The sequence below is a fragment of the Nesoenas mayeri genome (assembly GCF_963082525.1).
Source record: "Nesoenas mayeri genome assembly, chromosome: 10".
NCBI classification, from domain to species: domain Eukaryota; kingdom Metazoa; phylum Chordata; class Aves; order Columbiformes; family Columbidae; genus Nesoenas; species Nesoenas mayeri.
The window spans coordinates 3,121,671-3,143,181 of record NC_137560.1 but is presented as its reverse complement, the minus strand read 5'-3'; the positions used below and the strand labels follow the sequence as shown (position 1 = coordinate 3,143,181).

At 48.4% G+C, this 21,511-nt stretch overlaps 3 protein-coding genes across 8 annotated transcripts in view; 2 read left to right on the top strand and 1 right to left on the bottom strand.

The window, feature by feature from the left end:
• The window catches only part of RAF1 (Raf-1 proto-oncogene, serine/threonine kinase), a 45,911-nt gene extending 42,160 nt beyond the window's left edge, over positions 1-3,751 (top strand). For all 4 annotated transcript variants that reach the window (XM_080350379.1, XM_080350380.1, XM_080350378.1 and 1 more), the window contains 2 exons: positions 913-1,047; positions 2,651-3,751. In XM_080350379.1, the coding sequence (XP_080206505.1) occupies positions 913-1,047; positions 2,651-2,791 (276 nt within the window). In that variant the 3' untranslated portion in view covers positions 2,792-3,751. The remainder of the gene's footprint in view (positions 1-912; positions 1,048-2,650) is intronic.
• MKRN2 (makorin ring finger protein 2) overlaps positions 1-16,257 on the bottom strand; it is a 23,354-nt gene extending 7,097 nt beyond the window's left edge. The window contains exons 1-9 of one of the 3 annotated variants that reach the window (XM_080350385.1): positions 16,177-16,257; positions 15,697-15,825; positions 13,924-14,099; positions 12,445-12,749; positions 10,782-10,996; positions 9,258-9,368; positions 7,264-7,408; positions 6,550-6,705; positions 3,866-4,254 (exon numbers count right to left, since the gene is read on the bottom strand). In XM_080350385.1, the coding sequence (XP_080206511.1) occupies positions 6,562-6,705; positions 7,264-7,408; positions 9,258-9,368; positions 10,782-10,996; positions 12,445-12,749; positions 13,924-14,099; positions 15,697-15,825; positions 16,177-16,202 (1,251 nt within the window). In that variant the 5' untranslated portion in view covers positions 16,203-16,257 and the 3' untranslated portion in view covers positions 3,866-4,254; positions 6,550-6,561. Of the gene's footprint in view, positions 1-3,865; positions 4,255-6,402; positions 6,706-7,263; positions 7,409-9,257; positions 9,369-10,781; positions 10,997-12,444; positions 12,750-13,923; positions 14,100-15,696; positions 15,826-16,176 lie in introns of those variants that run through there. The other 2 variants (XM_080350386.1, XM_080350384.1) reach the window with 2 other exon arrangements.
• Positions 16,222-21,511, top strand: MKRN2OS (MKRN2 opposite strand). Its single transcript, XM_080350387.1, has 4 exons — positions 16,222-16,533; positions 17,208-17,257; positions 18,478-18,640; positions 20,693-21,511. Exons 1-4 carry the CDS (start codon positions 16,328-16,330, stop codon positions 20,910-20,912), a joined length of 639 nt encoding a protein of 212 aa, XP_080206513.1. The 5' UTR covers positions 16,222-16,327; the 3' UTR covers positions 20,913-21,511.

Sequence of the window (21,511 nt, the reverse complement as noted above, 5' to 3'; positions counted from 1 at the left end):
TTTTGCTGCATTAGCTGTGAGCGCTTCTGCCAATGTGGGCAGCCTGCTCCAGTGCTGTCACCCTCCAAGTAAAGACGTTTCTCCTCAAAGTAAAGAAACTTCTCCTTAGTTTAGGTTTTATGACAAAAATCTTGGTTACAGAACCTAAGCTGACTTTTCAGATCCTGTTCTGAGCTTCCAAAATGGATTTACTTACTTTAACCTTTAAGGGCTTTTAAACTGTGGGATCTCAATGTGCCATTTCGTAGTCACTTTTTGGGAGTATAGCTGCAGCTAATTAGCTTAAAAATACCACCCTATCTTACCCATATGCTCAGTTTTCTGCAGTATTAATTTCAGTGGGACTACTCATGTGCATAAATTAAGCTCATGCTTAAATACATGCAAAATCTGAGCTCAAACATCTAGAAAATACGTTCTCAAAATGACAGGTACGCATTAAAATATCATCCTTGTCTGTCTTTTGAAACCCGGTTTACATTGCAAGTGAAACACACACGCAGGACAGAGTGAAAAAAGGGGGTTCAGTTGCATGCAGTCCGATTTCAAGTGTGTAATAATGGTCCTGTTTTCTTTGGCCTAAAGAAAACAAAATAACAAAAGAACAGCGACTAACCTCTCCTCACCTCCGCAAAATCATTGCTACTGGTGGACTGAGCTGTGGCGCCAAATTGGCCGCTGCTCTAACGGCCCGAGTTGCGGCTCGTTAGTCGCTGTAGCCTTCAATTGAAGGAAGGGGCTCAGCCGTGCAGGCCAGCGTCGCTGGTTTAATCCAAAAGCAGCACCATTGTTTCCGTGAACTCATCTGGACGAATCTCCAGGGCCGTGCTGGCGCTGTGCCTTTGGTACTCGCCTTAATGCTACTGAAGCCGTCAGCTGGTGAAACAGCTTTTCCGACTTGTGTTTTTGCAGATCATTTTCATGGTGGGCCGAGGGTATGCATCTCCAGACCTCAGCAAGCTCTACAAGAACTGCCCCAAGGCCATGAAGCGGCTCGTAGCAGATTGTTTGAAGAAAGTCAGGGAAGAACGACCTCTGTTTCCACAAGTAAGCGGTGTTTCAGAGTATTTCATAAGTAGCCATTAGCACACAAACATTCCACACAGGTACAAGTGTCGGTTTATATAAAGTGGAGCCGCCTTCTTTTTGTCTCTATTCACATGCACATCTTTTGCAGTTCTGACTGTACGTAGTTCTGTGAAGGTCACGAAGAAATTTATGCACGCAGATTGAAGCACTTTTAGACCAACACTAGAGCAATTTGCTTTCAACAGCTGACCAGTTTTTAGAGATAAGCAAAAAAGGCCCCAACACAATAAAATCTTTGTATTGGTATTTTATGTGAGTGTAGGTTTGGGGGAAGTGAGAGGCTGTTCCTCCTTACCTTCCCCACAACTACAAGCAATCACACAAAACCACCAGGGGATTCAAATTCATGTAGCGGGTTTTGGTGTTTTTACAAAGGATGCTTTACCTTTTCCTGTCACTTTGAGGATGGTGAAAGTGCTTTTTTGGATTCACTAAATAGCTGGAATTAAATATCAGTAGCTTTCGGAAAAATAACTTCTTGCAGTTAGAATCAAGTACAACTTCTTTTGTTTAGAAGGTTTTCTAAATGGCTTCTAAACAGACTGTTAGAAGATGTAATTCTTGCTGGGTTACTCTGTTGGAGAATTGCGTAGATGTTTGTTAATTCATTGCGAGCTGAGGACAAGTATCTCCCCATCCCCTGGAACTTGGACTCCTATAGCAGTGGCACTGCCTGGCGTATTCTGGAGCGCTATTCTCAGAGCCTCCAAACGGTACTTCAGTGCTTTTAAGAGCAAGTGTACAGTCTTGAATCTGGGCAGGAACAACCGCAGGTTCCAGTGTAAGTTGGGGAATGACCTATTAGAGAGCAGCGTAGGGGAAAGGGACCTGGGGGTCCTGGGGACAGCAGGGTGACCATGAGCCAGCACTGGGCCCTTGTGGCCAGGAAGCCAATGGTACCTGGGGTGGGTTAGAAGGGGGTGGTCAGTAGGTCAGAGAGGTTCTCCTGCCCCTCTGCTCTGCCCTGGGGAGACCACACCTGGAATATTGTGTCCAGCTGTGGCCCCTCAGTTCCAGCAGGACAGGGAACTGCTGGAGAGAGTCCAGCGCAGCCACCAAGATGCTGCAGGGAGTGGAGCATCTCCCGTGTGAGGAAAGGCTGAGGGAGCTGGGGCTCTGGAGCTGGACAAGAGGAGACTAAGGGGGGACTCATTCATGGGGATCAATATGGAAAGGAGGAGTGTCAGGAGGATGGAGCCAGGCTCTTCTGGTGACAACCAGGGACAGGACAAGGGGCAACGGGTGCAAACTGGAACACAGGAGGTTCCACTTAAATGTGAGAAGAAACTTGTTGGGGGTGAGGGTGGCAGAGCCTGGCCCAGGCTGCCCAGGGGGTTGTGGAGTCTCCTTCTGTGCAGACATTCCAACCCGCCTGGACACCTTCCTGTGTAACCTCATCTGGGTGTTCCTGCTCCATGGGGGGATTGCACTGGATCAGCTTTCCAGGGCCCTTCCAACCCCTGACATTCTGGGATTCTATGTCAGAATAAATGAAGGTTTAAGACTGAAAAAGACAAGCAGCTCTAACGAGCCACCTTTTCCCTTTGTGCGTTTCCCTCAGATACTGTCGTCCATTGAACTGTTGCAACATTCTTTACCCAAAATCAACCGGAGTGCTTCGGAGCCCTCCCTGCACCGCGCCGCCCACACAGAGGACATCAACTCCTGCACGTTAACGTCCACGAGACTGCCCGTGTTTTAGGCTGGCGCTCCCTTCCCTTGTTCTCACCAGCGACGGGGAAGGAGCAGCAGGACAGAGGTTGTTCGTGTGATGCCTCCGTGTCCAGGATCAGTGCCCGCAGATCAGCTGCGGCCCATGCTGAACAACAAGCTGCTAAGGATCCCTGCAGTTCTCCTCCTGCAGGGCCACAGCTCCACCTTGCCTTTTTCTACCATCTCTTTTACTGGGGTAGTTAACAGACCGTCATTCAAGAGATCTATTACTATTTTTTTAATAGATGCACTTGAGCCTTATTTTTCCCCATACACAGAAGCGATGGATGGTTCTTCGGCAGCGTTTCTGGATTGGAATCTGGCGATGAATTGGTGATTTTTACTTGCCTGGGTGGTCAAGGCAAGATGATGGTTGTGGGAGAGTTTGCCCTGACGTGGGGAACCGCAAACACGGCTGAGGGAAGAGGAAAAACAAACAAAAACCAACTTTCTGGAAATCAGCTCCTGCCTAAGAGCTTTCATCAAGCCAATGAAATAAGTTAAAATGCTAATTCAACACAAAATAGTTTTGCAATAGTTTTGCACATAGAAGAAAAACTCTTGCAAAAGAAAGGAATGGGTTTGGAGCTGTACTGCTCGGAGAAGGAGGCTACGCCAGGCTCGCTACGGGCACCCGCAGTAACTTCAGCAGCTTATTTTGGTACTAGTGACTTGTTCCTTGCAGCCCAGAGCGGCGGGAGCTGCGAACCACGGGCTCCTGGGGCCGAGGCGAGTGAACGCGATCCGGATACTTGTGCAAGAACGAGCGGAGTCTTCGTCCCACCGGAAGCTGTCGTCCGAGATGCACTAGCCAGAGGAAACTGAGTGTATACAGTTTTTCTTGCTGATTTGGGTTTTAATTTTGTTTTTATTGCTCCTGAGAAAATGCATTTATTGTAAGCCAAGGTTCCTCTGATTATCTTATTTTAATAAAATAAATTAAATTTTAGGTGTAAGATTCAATGTCATCATTTAATGCAGTCATCCATTTTTCTAACATGTACATCTGGATTTGAAAAACTCAGAAAATGACATTCTGAATAGATTTTAAAACATCACCGGGATAGATAATAGCAGCTCAAGTAAAAACACACTTGATATGATAACCCAGAGGTTCCCCATCACATTCTTTACAATATGTTTATTTTACAGTAGTGATTGTTCAGCAGCATCTACTGATAGACCATCAAGGTATTTAACTGAACCATCTCGGTGTTTTATCTTCTGCGAACCTGTTTCCTTAGGTAGGAGTGTTTTGTCTGGGCTGAACTCCACGGGTGACAAATACAGGTGACTGATTAATAGATTTAATCGAAGAATCAGTTTCTCCAGTGTCCTTCTGTTTAAATATGATCCTCAGGGCAAGGATGGAAGCCAAGGTTCCACTCCTGGAGCCAGAGCCTGGGATTCTGTCCTTGTGTGTCAGGGTACGTCATTTATCTCTCATTTTACCTTCATTTCAATAAGAAACAGTTGAAGAAAGGAAGAACAAAAGAGAAATGGTCAAGTGCTTTAGCTCTGATTTCCTAAAAGAAACTCTTAATGCTTCATTTTTTAAAACTGACCATGTGTCACTTGAAAAAATTAAAATATTGTTGATAAATAGGCTTATTTTGACCAGCATTTGATGTCAAAATAGATGAAAGCTTCTAAGTGAAGTATTGAAGTTTCTAAGTCATACTGCCCTTAAATTCAAACTCCTCTTTCTGTTGTCCCTGGAGAGCTTTGAAAAGTGAGGGATTTTTTTATTTCAGGCTATTGTTGCCTGGTTTAGAACTTCTTGGGGCAAAGTAAATCAGGAATGTCTTGTTTAAGGTAAAGAACATCCTCTCCATCGACTTTTTTGGGTATATTTTATTACTAAAAATATTTCTCTCTGCAAAAAATGTGCAAGAGCAGCTAGAAACAAGCTTCAGGGGGAGGCCAAGGGCTGTCCGGGGGTTTGGGGATGCAAAGAGCTGGTGAACCTTCACTTTACAGCAAGTTCTCCACCTCTCCTTGCGCTATGGTATTTTCCTTCACCTTTGTAATTAGCGCTGAAGAATTACACTAATGACTTCCTGGGTTAAGGCTTCCCTGGTGCTGTCAGGTGGCAGTTCTGAACAGCAGCTGCCGAGACCCTGGTGCCAGTGCCGACTTCACGGGAGCCAGACGGGCACGCTGGGCTGGAGGAGCCGGCGGAGAGGGGCGGAGAGGGGAGGGGAGGGGAGGCCTCACCCTTACAGACACACGGTGTTTCCATCCGGGACATCGCTCAGCTCCAGCTTCGACCCAGAAACGCCAACCCAAGCGGATAATCCTCATGGCACTAACTTGGTGCTGTTTCAGGTTGTTTGAGGTGAAGGTTCCCGCTGTTTGCGTTGTGACGGTGGCGCAGATGCTGGTTTCCCCAGCGGAGCAGCGCCCTGGGGTGCTGCCTCAAGGACTTTTGCACAAGTGTCTCTAAATAGGCTTCACAACACAAATAATTCCCGCAGTCTCACCACTGAATCTTTCTGGGGTGCTTAAGCAGCCTCCCAGGGGTACACGGTCATCTCCTCCAGCCATGCATAAATTGCCCCACTACTTATTTTTAAATGGTATGAATGTGCTTGAGAAAACTTGTATTTAAGTGTTTTAATGCTGTATCACACAGTCACCATTTCAGTTGTGGCCAGACTGAATTTAACCGTGAAGTTACTACAACTGACTTAGCAGAATTAACTTCTTGGCTCAACTTCCACAAATTGCTTTTGCAACACAAACATGAACTAAGTTTTTGACAAAAGTAAAATTCAGTAACGATTTTATGGTTGGATCAATGATCTTAAGGGTGTTCTCCAACTCACGTTATTTAATGATAGTAATTCTGTTACTTCAGCAGAGATGTGCGTTAATTGCGTTAATAGCAATTGGACCTGTGCTGTTGTCCCTCCCAGGACACTGCGGGCAGCGTCACCAGAGCTGCTGTGCAAGCTGTAGCATCACTGACATAAGACCAGAAAATCACTTAGCTCATTTGAATTAACTCAATCAACGTTTCCCTTCCAGTCAAATATATTTGCACTAATTAAACTGAACAAAAATGTAACTATTACTGTTGCAATGAACGCTGACAGTAACGACTCTCTTACAGTTTCCAGGTTCCAGCTGGCACTGTGGGTTTAATTGGGGTGGATGTTGTGGCTGCTCTGCCTGAACCTATTAATCAGTGTAGTGTTTGCTTTCCAGGAGGTGCTCTGGGACTCCTCCTGCCACTATACGCTGTAATTATTTTAAAACAAGATTATTTTTAACCCAAGGACGGGAACCCGCTCCCCAAACGTGATTGTGACCTCCAGGTACTACTTTGGTTGAGGTATAAACGTATTAGTTCTTAAAGCTCCTTTTTAAGGAAGAAAAAGCTACACTGACCATCATTTCCAGTGGGTTTTGTAGATATACATTTAGTGAAAAAAGCACCCAAAATAGATTTTTAGCAACAATTTTTAACAGCTTAAGCTTTAAATGGTAAGAGAGGAGCTGTATTTAAACCACCACTCAACTCACAAGACAGAAGCTGTTACGTCCAAGAGGGAGAAAAGCCCCTTGGGATTAAGGGATTTGTTTCCATGCAATGAATTCCACTTTTTAAATATATTTTAGTATTTTTGTTGCCATACAAAAAACCATCCGAAAACTTTACCGGGACTGCACAAGTAAACCACAGGGCACACTGGTTCCAGGGTGCTGCAGGAAGGAGAAGCAGCGCTAAACAAATCGCAGCACCTTGCGTTCGCTTTATTGCGAGGTGGCAGAATCCTCGTCGGGCCCGGAAAGGTGCATGAACAGTTCTCCAAGCTCCGTAACGTCATCGTCCGTGCTGGCCACAGTCCTGCTTTCTCTGTCTTCAATGAAGTCCCACAAGCGAACCGAATTGAAGAACTGCAATAGAAGAACATCCAGCTGAGCCTGAACCAGCACTTGTCCCCGCTCCATCCAAGTACTGTCCACTACCAGCCTCATTTCTTGATGCAAAAAAAATCAAGGCAGAAGCTGAGACTCAAAATCTGGGTTTGTGCTGGGATTCACTAACACCCAGCACCGTCCGGTGTTAAATTCACAGTGACAGCCCCTCTGTCCCATGACGATGGGTGTCCAGGAGCTGCCCCGGCCCTGCGAGTGTTTGGGGAGGTTCTGACTTCGTTGGCGGCTCTCGCTGCCAGCTGTGTGCGAGCAGCCCAGAGCAGTTTTCAGCACCATCGGTGACAGCTTTACCAGCAAAGTCCCTCTGAAGATTTGCCACGAGAAGGATTGGTTGAAAAAATAACCGGTAATAAATGTTTACAATTAAATGAAAGGTGCCTTCTCCCTCCCGGTAACAAACCTTGGCCTCAAGGCAAGCTGAGGGACGCTGTATATGCTTTTTTAAGGCCGTGCAGGGTGCAAAACACCTTTCCATTTATAACGTTTTAATGACGCTTGGCTGGAGCAGCCCCTTACCCGCACGGTCCCCTCGGAGCTGAGCTGTTTGCGTGGTTTTTCGGGTTCCGCTCGCGTCCCGTCTGGATACGCGTGAAGGTAAAGACACTTTCCGCCAAACGGGCAAGTTCCTTTCCCTTGCTCAAAGTACTTGCAGGGTTTCTTCCTGGTGTAAGGAGAGGAGAGAGCGTTACTGCAGCAGCGAGCAGGCAGCACGCAGCCATCAGCTCATCAGCTCATCAGCTCAGCCTTAGCGACGCAAAGTACTTGCTCCTGGTAGCAAACACACCCAGAGGTTTGGGCTGTTCCCCACCCGACAGCAATCAACATACATGGGAAAGAGTATTAAAAATGAACAAAGATATAAAAAAACCAGCATCATAAAAAAAAGACCTTGAAAACATCCTAAGACTTGAAAAGCAAAGGATGTTCAGAGAATGCGCATCTTCATCAAGTGGCCACATCTCTTGCTATTTTTCTGGCATTCCTCCCCTGTATTTTCTACCACTTCAGTATTACAAACCAGTTCTTCTCATCGTCTCTTTTGGAAATCTATGACAGTCATTTCTTAATTTAAGTTCCCCTCAGCCCTGGTGTTGAACCAAGCCGCTGTAGCTGCCCTGCAAGTTTCTATAACTGTGTTCCTCACAAAGGTTGTGCAGCAGCACCCAGGGGGGGTGTTACTGGTACCCCCAGTACCCAGGGCGGGGGTCAATGGATTGTTCTACAATGAAAAACATCTGCAGAGGAAACTGCAGAGAAAACGCAGCTGAACTTGGGAACTTTACGTGCACTGATTTCTAAGACATCTTCCAGATCTCCATTCTGGCAAATAGCAACTACATGGAGAAGAAAGTTCAAAAACAATAACAAAACCCACCAATGAAGCCCAGACCCCCCCAGCCAGGCAGTGCACTAAAAGCAGAATGGATTTGTCTTGGTTGGGAACACAAATTCCACGTTTCTGGGTCTGACTTATCTCATCCTGTGCTGGCATATAAATCACAATGGATTTGTGCTGGCGTGACCCCCTGCTCTTAATTCAGCATCCCCTTTATGAGCTTGTTGTCATTCCATACAACGCTAAATCCCCAAGTTAACCTGACTGCCAAGAGATCTACTCACAAAAGCCTCCGTGGCACAAAAACTGTCTCCAACATAGTGTATTGCTGTTAGCTGAGCACTGAAACAAAGCTCGTTTCGGATTCTCCTGTACACAACAGCTCCTGGCGCTGACACCTGTTTGTAACACCCGAGCTGATCTCACTCCATTTAAAAACTGCCCAATTTACTCCCCCCAGTTCAGAGCCCTTAGGAACTAAAATCAAAAACCACGACAGCAATAGGGTATTAAAAACAAACCATATTGCAAGAATCTCATTTTAAAGTGACTCATTTTATTCAAGTATTTTCCCTGACTGTACGGTAAGACGAGATGCTGGATCAAACATCTAACGCCACAGTGCTGCTCGCGGCAATTCTGCCGTGGTGTAACAGGACTTGAGAGCCCAACAGCTTTTGAGGCAGCTGGGAAGCTCATAGCAACAGCTCTGCGCAGATCTAGGCAAGGCCCGGGGTTTTTGTTTGTTGTCCAAAGGCTTGTTTAAAGGCTGGTGCACGTACTTCCAGCAGACATTACAAAAGCCCCGTGAATTTTTTATTCCATCTTTCAAAGGACTATTACATTTTCCTTCCCTACCAGTTCTCAGTAACTGACGACCTTCCAGGTGAGTATGTCCGAGGGATCACCAGAAAACCCATGACGCCAGTTTAGGCAAGTGAACTGAAACAACTCCAACGCTTCAGAGCACATTGAGTTTGAATAATTCCTGATCTGTAATTACGTGACAGACCCTTTTGTGGCAGTCACAACGCTAAATCACAGTGTTGACAGAGATTAAGGGTTCTGTGTAGAAAGGTCTGTAATTATATAAAGTTTAATGAGCACTTTGATTAAGTCCTAGTGTGTTTGTCTTAAGGATGATGCAAATAGTGTTTGTGGTCACTGAACTTACCCAACTCCCTGCTTAAACGCTTCGATCAGCTCGTTTTTCTTCTCCTGGTCTTCCACCCAATACGCGCTGGGAATGACGAACTCGGATATCACACGGCACTCCGGGCAAGACCTGAACGGACGGAGACAAACCAGCAACGCTCCGTTACCTCCCGAGAGCGATATTCCGCCATACATTTGCCAGAAACAGCCGCCTCCTGAGGGAGCGGGAGGTGTTCGTCACCGCGACGCGTCAGACGCGTGCAGATGTTACAAAACAACCCAACTCAAGGCAGCGAGGGCTTGCACTGCCTTGTGTTTGTTTCTAGACTTGGCCAAAATAACAGGTATTTCCTCAATACGCAGAAGCAAACTGTCCCTGCTAATCCCAGAAAGAAACCTGTTACTTGAGTGCTGCAGCAGGCAAAGTAGCTGAAGAAAGACACAGGAAGGTCTCAAAGCCTTTTGAAACGGGATGTGACCTCCACCAGCAGCCATGGGTTCTTCACTTAGTGCGTTTACGAGATGGATTTCTACACGAGGAACTAAGGAACGTGAGGAACTAAGATCAAGAGTCAAATACGCCGTGTCTGGCCCCTCGACAAGCCTCGGAAGGGCTCTATTACCCCCTCCTCGTACGTCCAGTCAAACACCTTGTCCCCCAGCAAGCAACAGAACTGAGCCAAGTCCCTCCTTTAGATTAACTTTGCAGCAACCAGTATGTTCAACATTATGGAATAATGTAAAAAACTTGTTTGAAGAATTTGTATTAGTATTTAATTCCCTCACAGTCCCTGCTGTAGGCAGAATATCTCAGTACCTGCGCAACAGGAGTTCATGTCCAATACACGTCACACCCTAATGAGCTACAGTTCAATTAAATTTATAATGAAAGTTGTGCAGAACAGTCTCCTTTGGCAGAAGACAAAATACTTCCCACCTTTCCCTCAGCATGCTTGTAACCTGAGTTTTCAGACAGGTGCTCAAAAAAGGAAATTGCCTTAATAGGATGTTTTAAATTTTCTCATCTGAGGAAGAGCACGTTTGGAATACATTTTTTATACAGCTAGAAGACAAAGGCATTTACTCAGATACAGGTAAATGCGTGATTAGTGGGACATTTAGCCTGAGTCAGCCATCACTTAGAGAAAAATCCCGTAATGAAGCACACACACAGGGAGGAAGGAGCCGCTGTTGTTGTACACAGGTCACCGGGAGGGTCTCAACTGCTCCAGAGCCCGGCGTGCGCTTTGTCCCACCATGAGCATAACCAGAGGGCAAAGTGACACAGGGCCAAGCTCTCCACACGTCAAGGAACCAAAGGACCCGATGGATCCTACTGCTCCTGACAGTCGTTGTCACAGCCACGCTCCAACGTCCTGCAATTTGCCAGCACTTGGACTGGGATTTTCTGAGCTCAGACTTACGAATGGCTATGGTAACATTTACAGCTACCAGCAGTTTTATTTCTGTATCGAGTCAAAGCGCAGCGGGGAGCCCATCGCACCGACACAGCGCACAGAGAACTCTGGTAACGCCGACTTACTTGATGATGGGATTCTCGAACTGCTTGGCGCATCTCCACTGCCGGATGCAGGACAGGCAGTACGTGTGGTTGCAGTTGGAAAGGATCCCAAACCTCCTCTCGGAGGCCGATGGTTTCTCATACACCACTTCCATGCAGATGCTGCACACCTTGTCCTGACTGGCCTGAAAGGCAAAGGCCTTCTCCATGTCGTGCTCAAACGTCGCCATGCACATCTGTCGGGGGAGAGACATCGCTGGTAACTGCAGTCCACATATCGGGCTGTCCCTTGTCAAACACGAGTGTCTGTGCAAAGGATCTATTGCAGGAAAAGCAAGGGTCACTCCTCAGAAGCATCGTTCCTACCCTTCATTGTCATCATTTAACTTTAAGAACATTAAATTCAATCACATATTTCAACCCTTCAGTGTTCTCTGCTTCAGGAGAATCAGAGGCAAGGCTGCCCCAGCGCTCGGCATTCACCCCTTTCTGTGCCTGTCATGGAAGGAGATGTTTCAAATACTCCGAAAACCAGCTAATTCAGGGGCCAGAACAGGGGCCACACTCCAGATGTTACTCTGCTCAGCATTAAGGCCACGCTCGTTCGCCAGACACTAAGCTGTACCCAGCTAAGGATTTAGTCTCCTGTTACCAGCTGTCCTATGGCATTTCTCATCACAGCATCCCAGAAGTGACAACCCAGAACCAATTTACATTTCACAGCACTACAAGGTGAGCTGGTGCTTATACCTGCGTGGTTTTACCTCTCGCTTTTCACTGTTCTCAGGACTTGACAAGCAAAACGAAGACTTTGAATTACAATAATAAAATATAGACACAAACCAATTCCACATTAGCGGCAGCATTTTGAGCCCTAGCGCACACCTCCGGAGCCAAGTGCCTGAGAGTGGCGGTGATGGGACACGGTGCCAGATGGCAACCAGGTCCTACCACCAGCCGTGCGATCTGCAGGGACCTGCCGACCACACACAATTCATTTTTAACCCCTTGGATTCTACTTTGGACTCCAGAGAGACTTATGATTGAGTAACCACCAACACTGCTGGTCTGTCTCCTCCTCAGCCTTGAGAACTTGTGCACTTGACCAGCCCTGACCTAAATCTGGTAGCCAGGCAGAGAGAAGAGCAGCCCCTTAAGCCCAGCTCTGCACAGCCAATTTCCCATCCAGTCCCTCCAGTTGTTCTACTGCAGGTTTAGCTCCAAAATCCTCATACACCCTGAAATCAGCCCAACCAAGAGGAGACATGTGAAGCGGCGAGGCAGCAGAGGGGCCGGGCGACCTCTGAGAGCACCCCGGCAGATCACGATTCCTCTCCCACACTGTACACAACGTACCACTGCGACCCCAAGTAAGCTACAAACGACATTCTCCTGGTAGGGTTTTAGGGTGTTCCGGGAGAAGGCTGCAGGCAAGGTTCCCATCAGGACGAAACGGGGAAAAAAGAAGTTGCTATAAAAGGCCATGTGCATCATCAGTACCAATTAAGCCCTAGATGCCTTAACAGACCACTTTGAGAATCATTTTATAGCTAGATAACAATTAAACAAAAGCTCTTTGGAACAACAGACTCTTCTACAAAGTACATCTTTGGATTTTAGGGCAAACAAACTAAACCTTGCCCTAAGCAAAGCAAACCTCCCACGGATCTCACGTCAATATTACCATCTCGTGAGCCTTCCTCTGCTCTTGGTCGAAAGGGTGAAGGATTTGCAAGCCGCAGATCTCGCAGACGTCACCGTGCAGGTAGAGGCAGCGATCCCCGAAGTGGCAGGCGCCCGCCGCAGCGTAGGGACACAGCTGCTCTCCCTCGGCTCCGGAGCCGCCAGCGACCGGCTCTTCCAGCCCGCTGCAAATCGCTTCCAAATACGAGTGGGGCTTCATTTCCAGATTCTCGTTTTGGTCGCTGCAATAGACCACATCGCCCGTCGCAATGGGCTTCTGCTTTTCTTCATTGGAGCCGCACAGGTCTTGGGAAACAGAAACATAAAATGAACCACACAAGAAGCTGCACAAAACCCTGCACAAGAAGCTCCATATAATTTTGTTCCAATAACTACCAGGTTGGTTTTGGTTTGTTTTTTTTTCAAGTGTTCTTCTTAATGAAATCTCATCTCTAAGCCCTTTTTCCTCACAAATCACAAGGAGTTTTACAAATTACCTATGGAAAAGCCCAATTTCACGGTTTCTTCAGGTGTTTGCTGTTTCAAGTAGGATTAAAAAGTCACCTCATTTCACATGAGAGCAACTGCCCCACTTGGTGCACGAACCCCCTGCTCTGCCACGCGTGAGAAGACATCTCTGTCCTGCTGTCCCTAAGGGCTGGCACAACCTCCACCGGCATGTGCCTGGCACCCGGGCACAAAGCCACCAGGTTTCTGCATTTCAGATGCCCTCACGTTGAGAACAGAACACACAAAAAAATCTTGAGAGAGTCCAGCGCAGCCACCAAGATGCTGCAGGGAGTGGAGCATCTCCCGTGTGAGGAAAGGCTGAGGGAGCTGGGGCTCTGGAGCTGGACAAGAGGACACTGAGGGGGGACTCATTCCTGGGGATCAATATGGAAAGGGGCAGTGCCAGGAGGATGGAGCCAGGCTCTTCTCAGTGACAACCAGTGACAGGACAAGGGGCAATGAGTGCAAACTGGAACACAGGAGGTTCCACTTAAATGTGAGAAGAAACTTCTTCATGGTGAGAGTGCCAGAGGGAGGTTGTGGAGTCTCCTTCTGTGCAGACATTCCAACCCGCCTGGACACCTTCCTGTGTAACCTCATCTGGGTGTTCCTGCTCCATGGGGGGATTGCACTGGATCAGCTTTCCAGGGCCCTTCCAACCCCTGACATTCTGGGGTTCTGTGATCTGAGGGGCAGAGATATTTTAACCAAAAAAATCAAAACAAAATAACACCCCTAAAAATCGCCCAAAACAAACTCCATCCTTCGGGGAACACCTAAAACCAGTTGGCTGGACACGAGCAGGAAAAGGCACCAACAGGCACAAGCGTTTCCAGGAATGAGGCCTCGGGGGGTGGGCAGTGTGACTGCACCTTGCCAGCCGTCCACAGAACTCGAGTATTAAAAGGAGAAAAACCACGCGACTCCTACGAAGCACTGAGGAGGACACAGGTGGCACCGTCCCACTCACTTCTGTCCCTCAGCACCAGCGTTTTCTTCTCCCGCTTGCCCGTCTCGTGCAGTTTGCTGTGGGTGATGGGGGCGCCGTGCTCGGGAGGGGGCCGGGGGCTGTGCGGCGCGGCCGAGGACAGAGGAGGTGGCGCGGGGGCCGCTCCCCCCGGCGGTGGGTGCCTGATGTGATCGTACCTGCCACAGGAAAAAGGCAGAACTCAAAGGCTAAACTCGGCACAGTGGCAGGACACAAATGAAATAAAACTAATTAGAACCTTTTTTCTTTAAAAGGATGGTTCTGACAAGTTGACTGAACTGCTCAGTCTCTTCTAAAGCCAGACTAAAAGGTTTCTCGGTCTCTGAAAGCACACCTTTATTTTCTTCTCCACAGACACCGAGCATAGCTGAAAGAACATTATTCATGTGTGCATTAAATTAGACCTTTGTCATCCGCTCACACAAACAGGTTTGCTGGCATTTCTCAGAGAAGCAACATCCAAACGCTGCACAGGAATGAATGGTATTTTGTGATCTCGGTTCCACCCTGCAAGCAGCGACACTCAAACCTTCCGCTCCCACATCACAGGACAAGATGTGGGGTCTGCATATGGGATAGAAAAGGACCTGAAGCATCCAGTGAAGCACAGAAATATGGCCCAGCAGCAGAGCAGGAGCAAGCGGTGCAGTAAACAGACTGGTCCAGTAAAGCCCTGGATGTACCTCAACACTGTAGAATATTTTTGATGGGAACAAAAATGGTGTCCACATCTGTTTCTGCTCCCATGCTCAGGGCCCGTACACGCTCACAGATGTGCTGTAGCATGAACTGCTCCTGCGCAGAGAGCCCCAAACTCCTGCAACACAGCTGGACTAAAACAGCAACACACTTTGCAGCCATTGCTACGGCCCAGTCTGCGTGTGACACAGTGCCCTGAGCAACACGGCCATCAGCAGCGTTATACATCGCTAATTAACGTGAGCAGCTAATGGAAGCTGCAGAAATCACTAATGTTCCATCTCCAGATCCCAGTTCGGTACCATGAACAAGGCAAAGGAAACACAATGAAGCTGCTGCAATCCCAGCAATGTGTGAGATTCTGCTCTCATCAGGCAAAGGCACAAACACCAGCTTCTCATATGTGACCTGCATTTTCCACCAAGGAGCCCCGGGCTGCCCCGTGGCACGTCCCTGGTGGAATGTAACGCCATTAACTAACGCACAGGATTTACTAGAGCATGTCTCAAGGAGTTGTAACCAGAAGACTCCAGGAAAAGGTGTGGGACTGTCCAGCTTTCCCTGCAAGCCCAGGGGAGTGCAAGAAAAACGCTTTAACACAGAACTGAAAGTCCTCAAAACTGTGCCTTAGGATGTGCAGGAAGGAGGCTGTGAGCTGCCCCGGGACAGTAGCGCAACGCGCTGCCCGCACAGCCCTGCTTCCAGCCGCTTCATCCTCTGGAAGGAAACGTGCAGCCAAGTGCTATTTCATGGGGGACGGAAAGGGTTTTCTGCATTTAATTGGCTTTACTAAAGTAAGAACCAGATAAAAAACATAAGTGAAATCTAAAGTTTAATTTCTACAGACTGAAATAACTTCAGAAGCCGAGACAGAGTAAAACTATAATACTGGATCCATAAGCTGGTTTTGGTACTGGGAGAAAAAGCTCATATTTAATATATTATTTCATTCCCTTTGTCATCTTGATCTTTGACTCCCCAGGGTTTAAAGCTGACCACACACGATTATTACGTGCAGTTCTTTAGAACCCTGTCCCAAGGCGAGCCGGTCTTTACCTGCAGCGCGTTCCGTAGGCGCACTGTCCCTTCTGGTAATACTTGCAGATGGTGGAGGATTTGCTTGTAGCCAAATCATGCGAGAACAGGCACTTGTTTCCCTCCCGACACACTCCTTGCATGTAGTACCTGCGGAGAGCGCCGCTGCTCAGAGGCCTCTCGGGACCGGGGGAACCTCGGCGGCGCTTCCCGCCCGGCCCTGGCGATGGGGAGCGCAGGTGGCCCCGCGCTCGGCGCCCACAGCCCGGCCGCCCGGGGCTCTGAGGAGAACGCGGTCCCGCGGCCCGGGCCCCACCAGGCTCCACAAGCCGGCGGGGCTGAGAAGAACGCGGTCCCGCGGCCTAGGCCCCACTAGGCCCCACAGGCCCGGCCCGGCCCCGCCGCGCCAGGCCCGGCCCGGGGAGGCCCCCGCGACGCGACCGTGTCCCGAGAGGGCCCCGGGTGGCTCCGGGGCCGTGTGGGGACACCCCGGGGACCCACCTGCAGGTGATCTGCCGGGTGCTCATCCTGCCGCCCAGCGCCGGGCCCAGCGCCGCCCCCGCAGTAACGCCGTCACGGAGCCGCGGGGGGCCGGGCTAGAGCGCCGCTCGGTGCGACCATAGAGAGCGCGGCGGCGGGGCGGAGCGCCGCTATGGCGGAGGCCGCCATCGTGCGTGTCCGGCACTGCGGCGCCGCCATCTTCAGCCGGCGGGTCCCGGAGCGCTGTCCCAGCTGCGGCCGCCCCCTGCGCGGCTCCGGCCTGCCCGACGCCCCGCTGCGCCTGCCCAGCCCCTTCCGACACGGACACCGCCAGCCCCGCGCCTTCCTCCTGCGGCCCACGGCCGGAGCCTTCCTCGGGTAGGGGCTGCGGGGGCGCGGGCAGGGGCGCCGCCTCAGCACCGTCGGTTGGGTGGAAAAGCTGCTCAGGATCACCGAGTCCAATCGTTACCCACCCCGGCACTGCCCCATGTCCCCGGGAACCTCATGTCCGTCTGTCCAACCCTCCAGGGCTGGTGACTCCAGCCCTGCCCTGGGCAGCCTGTTCCAGTGCCCCACAGCCCTGTGGGGAAGAAATTGTTTCCCAGATCCAACCTCAACCTCCCCTGGCGCAACTTGAGGCCGTTTCCTCTGCTCCTGGCGCTTGTTCCTGGGGAGCAGAGCCCGACCCCCCTGGCTCCAAGCTCCTTTCAGGCAGGTCAGAGATCAGAAGGTCTCCCCTCAGCTCCTGTTCTCCAGCTGAACCCCCCAGGTCCCTCAGCCGCTCCATCACACTTGTGCCACGTTCTCCCTGGTTTTGCCATTGCCAGGTACCCAAGGGCGCACACCTGACCCTTGTGCCAGTCTTGACCAAACCCTTTCTGGGGAGGGAAACGCCTTTTTGGTGCTTTTGGTGCAGCTTCGCCTCCTCATCCCATCGCAGCCACAGACACCAGCTCGGTGGCTCCATCCTGTGCCTTTCGCTCCGACACAGCCGGGATTGGGACGGTTCTGTCAGCACTTGCACCACCACCAACACCCTCTTTCTGTTTCAGAGGATACGACGGGAAATCTGATCTTCATGTTGGAATAACCAACAGTAATGGTAAAAAGTGTTTCATATTTCCTTACAGCCCATCTCCTGTATCTTGTATTCAGACTGCATGCGCGGTTTACAGAATCCCAGAGTGTCAGGGGTTGAAGGGCCCTGGAAAGCTCATCCAGTGCAATCCCCCCACGGAGCAGGAACACCCAGATGAGGTTACACAGGAAGGTGTCCAGGCGGGTTGGAATGTCTGCACAGAAGGAGACTCCACAACCCCCCTGGGCAGCCTGGGCCAGGCTCTGACACCCTCACCAGGAACAAGGTTCTTCTCATATTTAAGTGGAGCCTCCTGTGTTCCAGTTTGCACCCATTACCCCTTGTCCTATCACTGGTTGTCCCCAGAAGAGCCTGGCTCCATCCTCCTGACACTCCCCCTTTCCATATTGATCCCCATGAATGAGTCCCCCCTCAGGTCTGTCCCCTCCACCTGTGACAATCTAAATTGCATGACAGGTATTTCAGAGCCGCCTCCGGTACCTGTTGCGGATGCCAGCTGCAGCATCCCAAGAGCTGGTGCTCTGCTGTTGCTTCCTCAGCACGCCGCAGGTGTCAGAACTGGGCGCTCAGCTATTCCCAGAGAAGAATATCACATAAAGATCAAAATAAAATGTTGACTCCAGAGAACTTCTTTCACCTTGCAGCAGCGAGCACACACAAAGCTCCAAATCGAAGCCAAGCACCTCTCATGCTGCACAGGATAGAACGGACAGGTGACTTTATTCCTGATGCAGAGAATAAAAAGCTTCACAGCCTGCTTTTTGAAAGTAGCTTCAGGAAGTTTTGACTGAAGCACAATTTTTGCTAATTCTAAAATATACCCCTCGTTAAAAAGAAAAATCCCCACATTGTATCAGGTTCTGTTACAGTAGGCCCAACCTGCAAAACCTCGCTTGAGATGTTTCTTTAATATAAAAGCTGTCTCATGTGTGGGTTTAAAAAAGAAGCCTGGTTGTGCTCAAGTTGTTTGCATCATCAGAAGGCAGCTGAAGTTGCACTGTAAAAATAAGAACAGGTTTGTGATAAAAGCAAGTGCTGCATTTTCTACTCTGCAGCCACAGAGGCCACCGATGGGAAGCCCATGGTACAGCCAGCACAAGAAAGAACGGCAGGATGGAAAAATAGTAGTAGCTTTCATCACCGAAAACAGAACAAAACCAACACCAAAGGCCATGGATCAGACCCTCCAGTGCCACCTGACAATCTGCTGCTTTTATTTGCAGGCGTGGTGTACAATTACGACGCAGAAGGCGTTCAGAGAGCTGGAACGGGCTGGGAGCAGTGCATCAGTGTCCCGCTGGTACAGCCACACATGTTTGGGCTGCTGCAGCAGTGGGATCAGCTCCTGGAGGAGTTTTCCGTGGGACAGGCCTGGCTTCCTCACAGGTACGGAGTTTAAAAGCTGGACGCAAGAGGAGTTTTTAGTCTGGGATGAGAAATGGGGCTATTCTGTTGTTCATTCAGAGCCTCGCTCCTTTCAAACACACATTTCTAACAAACCAGTCTGAGCAACGCTGTCAGGCTGTCTTGAAATGTACGGGCCGTGCTGAACAGAGAGAAGATTTTAGATTTCTAAATAACAAACTCATCTGCTGGAATGTAAAAGCTCTAAAATTATTTTAGGGAAGTTTTCTCCAGCAACAAAATAACTTTCTGTGAAACAGTTCAATGAAGCGTCACCTTTAAGAGGACAGTGCTGAGAAAGAAAGTCCAGGTGCAATTCTGTAATTATTTCTTCCAAGTTTCAACAGTTTTAGGTGTATTTGCTTGCACAGGCTGACCACACTGATGGGATTCTTGCCCAGATCTCACATCCAGGTGACTTCTTTGTTGTCAATGACCAGAAATGGGAAACAGGCTCATTTCCAGCTGGCTCATAACATTGCTTTGGACAGTTAAATACAGAAAGACTTCCACATATTTTGAATTAAACTAGTATGTTCCACCGAGAACGTTCAGTTCTTTGTAGCTTTCCTTGCAGTCAGTGCCCAATGAGAGCGTTACAAGTTACACAGCCCGGCGAAAACGCGCGCTGCCACGTCAGTGAGCTGCTCTCCAGGGAAACACTCATCCTGGAACTGCTGCTCGGTGACCACATGTGTGACAAGCAGCCTGAGCATCATTCTGTTTAAGTGAGTGAACATAGACATCATCTTGCATAAAATAAAACCCACAACAAATCAAAAGCAGGTTCTAGCAATGCATTATGCACTGGACTATACAATTTCAGAGATAACATATTATCTCCCTAATACCAGAAGATGAAAGAATTTGACCTACAATAGAATTTTTGAGATGTTAAATTAACTCCTCTATTTTTTCAATGAACAGGAACTGCACTAAATTAATCCTGTAACTCCTTTGGGTTCAGGACAAGCCTGATTCTAATTTTCTTGATTGTTTTTCATTTACTGGAAGGATAGTCTATCATAGCAGCAAAGAACAGCAGCCACAGCCACCAATATCTGAAATTACTGAGAGATACCAGGTTTGCTTGTCAGGATACAAAGACATGCTTCCCAAAAATGGCATGCTAACAGGAAGACACAGATGGTAACGAGAGTATATTACAGAGTCTTTTGCATTATAAATACAAAGCTGGTCTGCAAACAAAAATGAAAATTGTACCAGGAGTACAAGGCAAGGAACGAGTCACAGGGCCAGGAAGAACGGGGGAGAATGACGGATGATGAGGCAATTAGGGAGGAAGCCTGAGGATTAGGCAGAGGCAGGTCTGTGTCCAGTGCGGCTGTACTGGGCCAGAGGACCAAGCAGCACTGCGGGGAGCGAGTGGATACATTACTGAAATGGGTAGTGGCCAATGTGAAACATTGGGGAGAACCCGAGAAACTCTGACCGTGAGAAGAACAGTGAAGTGCTATGCGCTCCTAGGTTAGGGTAGCGGGCGAGAAAGAAAAAAAGGCAAGAACATTTTAAATCACTGCTTCTTCTATTCAGTTAGTGTTTCTGTCCTTGCACAATGGGCAGAAATTATTGCCAGCAGGAGTTTGACTGGCACACCGTACAGCAACTGTATCAACATATCAGTGATGGAATTGATTTGATTTGAACTAAGCGTCCAAGTTAATGCCACGCTGAAGGAAGTGCACATGGTGGCACACAATTAACATCACCGCTGCAGGAAGAAGGGTTGAAGGTAGAGTAACAATACGTGGAAGAGCAAAGGTTAGCAAGGTAAAAGCCAAATAAGCATAAAAAATAAATTACTGGAAAGTCTGCAGCCATTTTTTTCCAATGGTCACAGTTGCATGGAAAGTACAACTCGAGATGAACAGAATATATTTTTAAGCATCAGCATGAAAGCGGCAATAGTTCCTGGAGAGCACGCACTTCCTTCTTTCACTCTGTAAAATATTCCTCCATGCACAGTAATTAAGGGATTAGGGCTAACTCTTACTAACGAGATGTTTTTCCTAGGTATGATGAACACGAGCACAACTGCTACACATATGCACTGGCATTCATTAACAGCATCCTGACCGCACAGGGAAAACGGGAAATGAGTAAAAGTGAATTTACAGAGAGATTTGTGATCCCACAGACAAAGAGAGCTGCCCGATACATCACTGTGCACCAGGAGCTAACAGCTAACGAGTTCTACATTGTTCCCCTTCCCCAGCAGGAAGAACTGGGCTGAACGTGACAAGCTGCTATAGTAAAACATCTACAACCTGCAACAGGAAAAGTCTCCAGACTCCAAATCTCAGGGATTAAGATGCATGATCTACTAATGTATTTAATTGCACAATTAACTTTACACATTGACCTGCACTTCGTGGAAGGATCGGGAACCTGAACTTGTGCATGTGAATGAATAACATAGATACAATGTACACACTACAGAAAATTTCCTTGAGAACTATTCCTATGGAAAAAAGTTCCATTTACAATCACTGTATGGTGTGTTCTGCCAGGACACTCAATACCACAAATCGTAACTGCTGTGTAGTTAAGGGTTTAACAAGTGAACTGTGGTAACTAAAGCTGTAGCAAACGAAAATGGTGGTTGGTTTTTTTTTTCCTGTCACATTTGTTCACTGATGAGTGGAAAATAAGGGAATTTGTGCTTGTGTGCTACTGAAATCCAAAGTCCGAGACTTAATGCAGATTCACGACATGCAAAGTTATTTTCCTTTCCTTTAATTACTAATCAATATAACAAGTAAATCCTGCCTCTTTGCCAGATATATTTATTTTCCAATTCTTCTTTACATCTATTCCTCAACGCAAAACAGA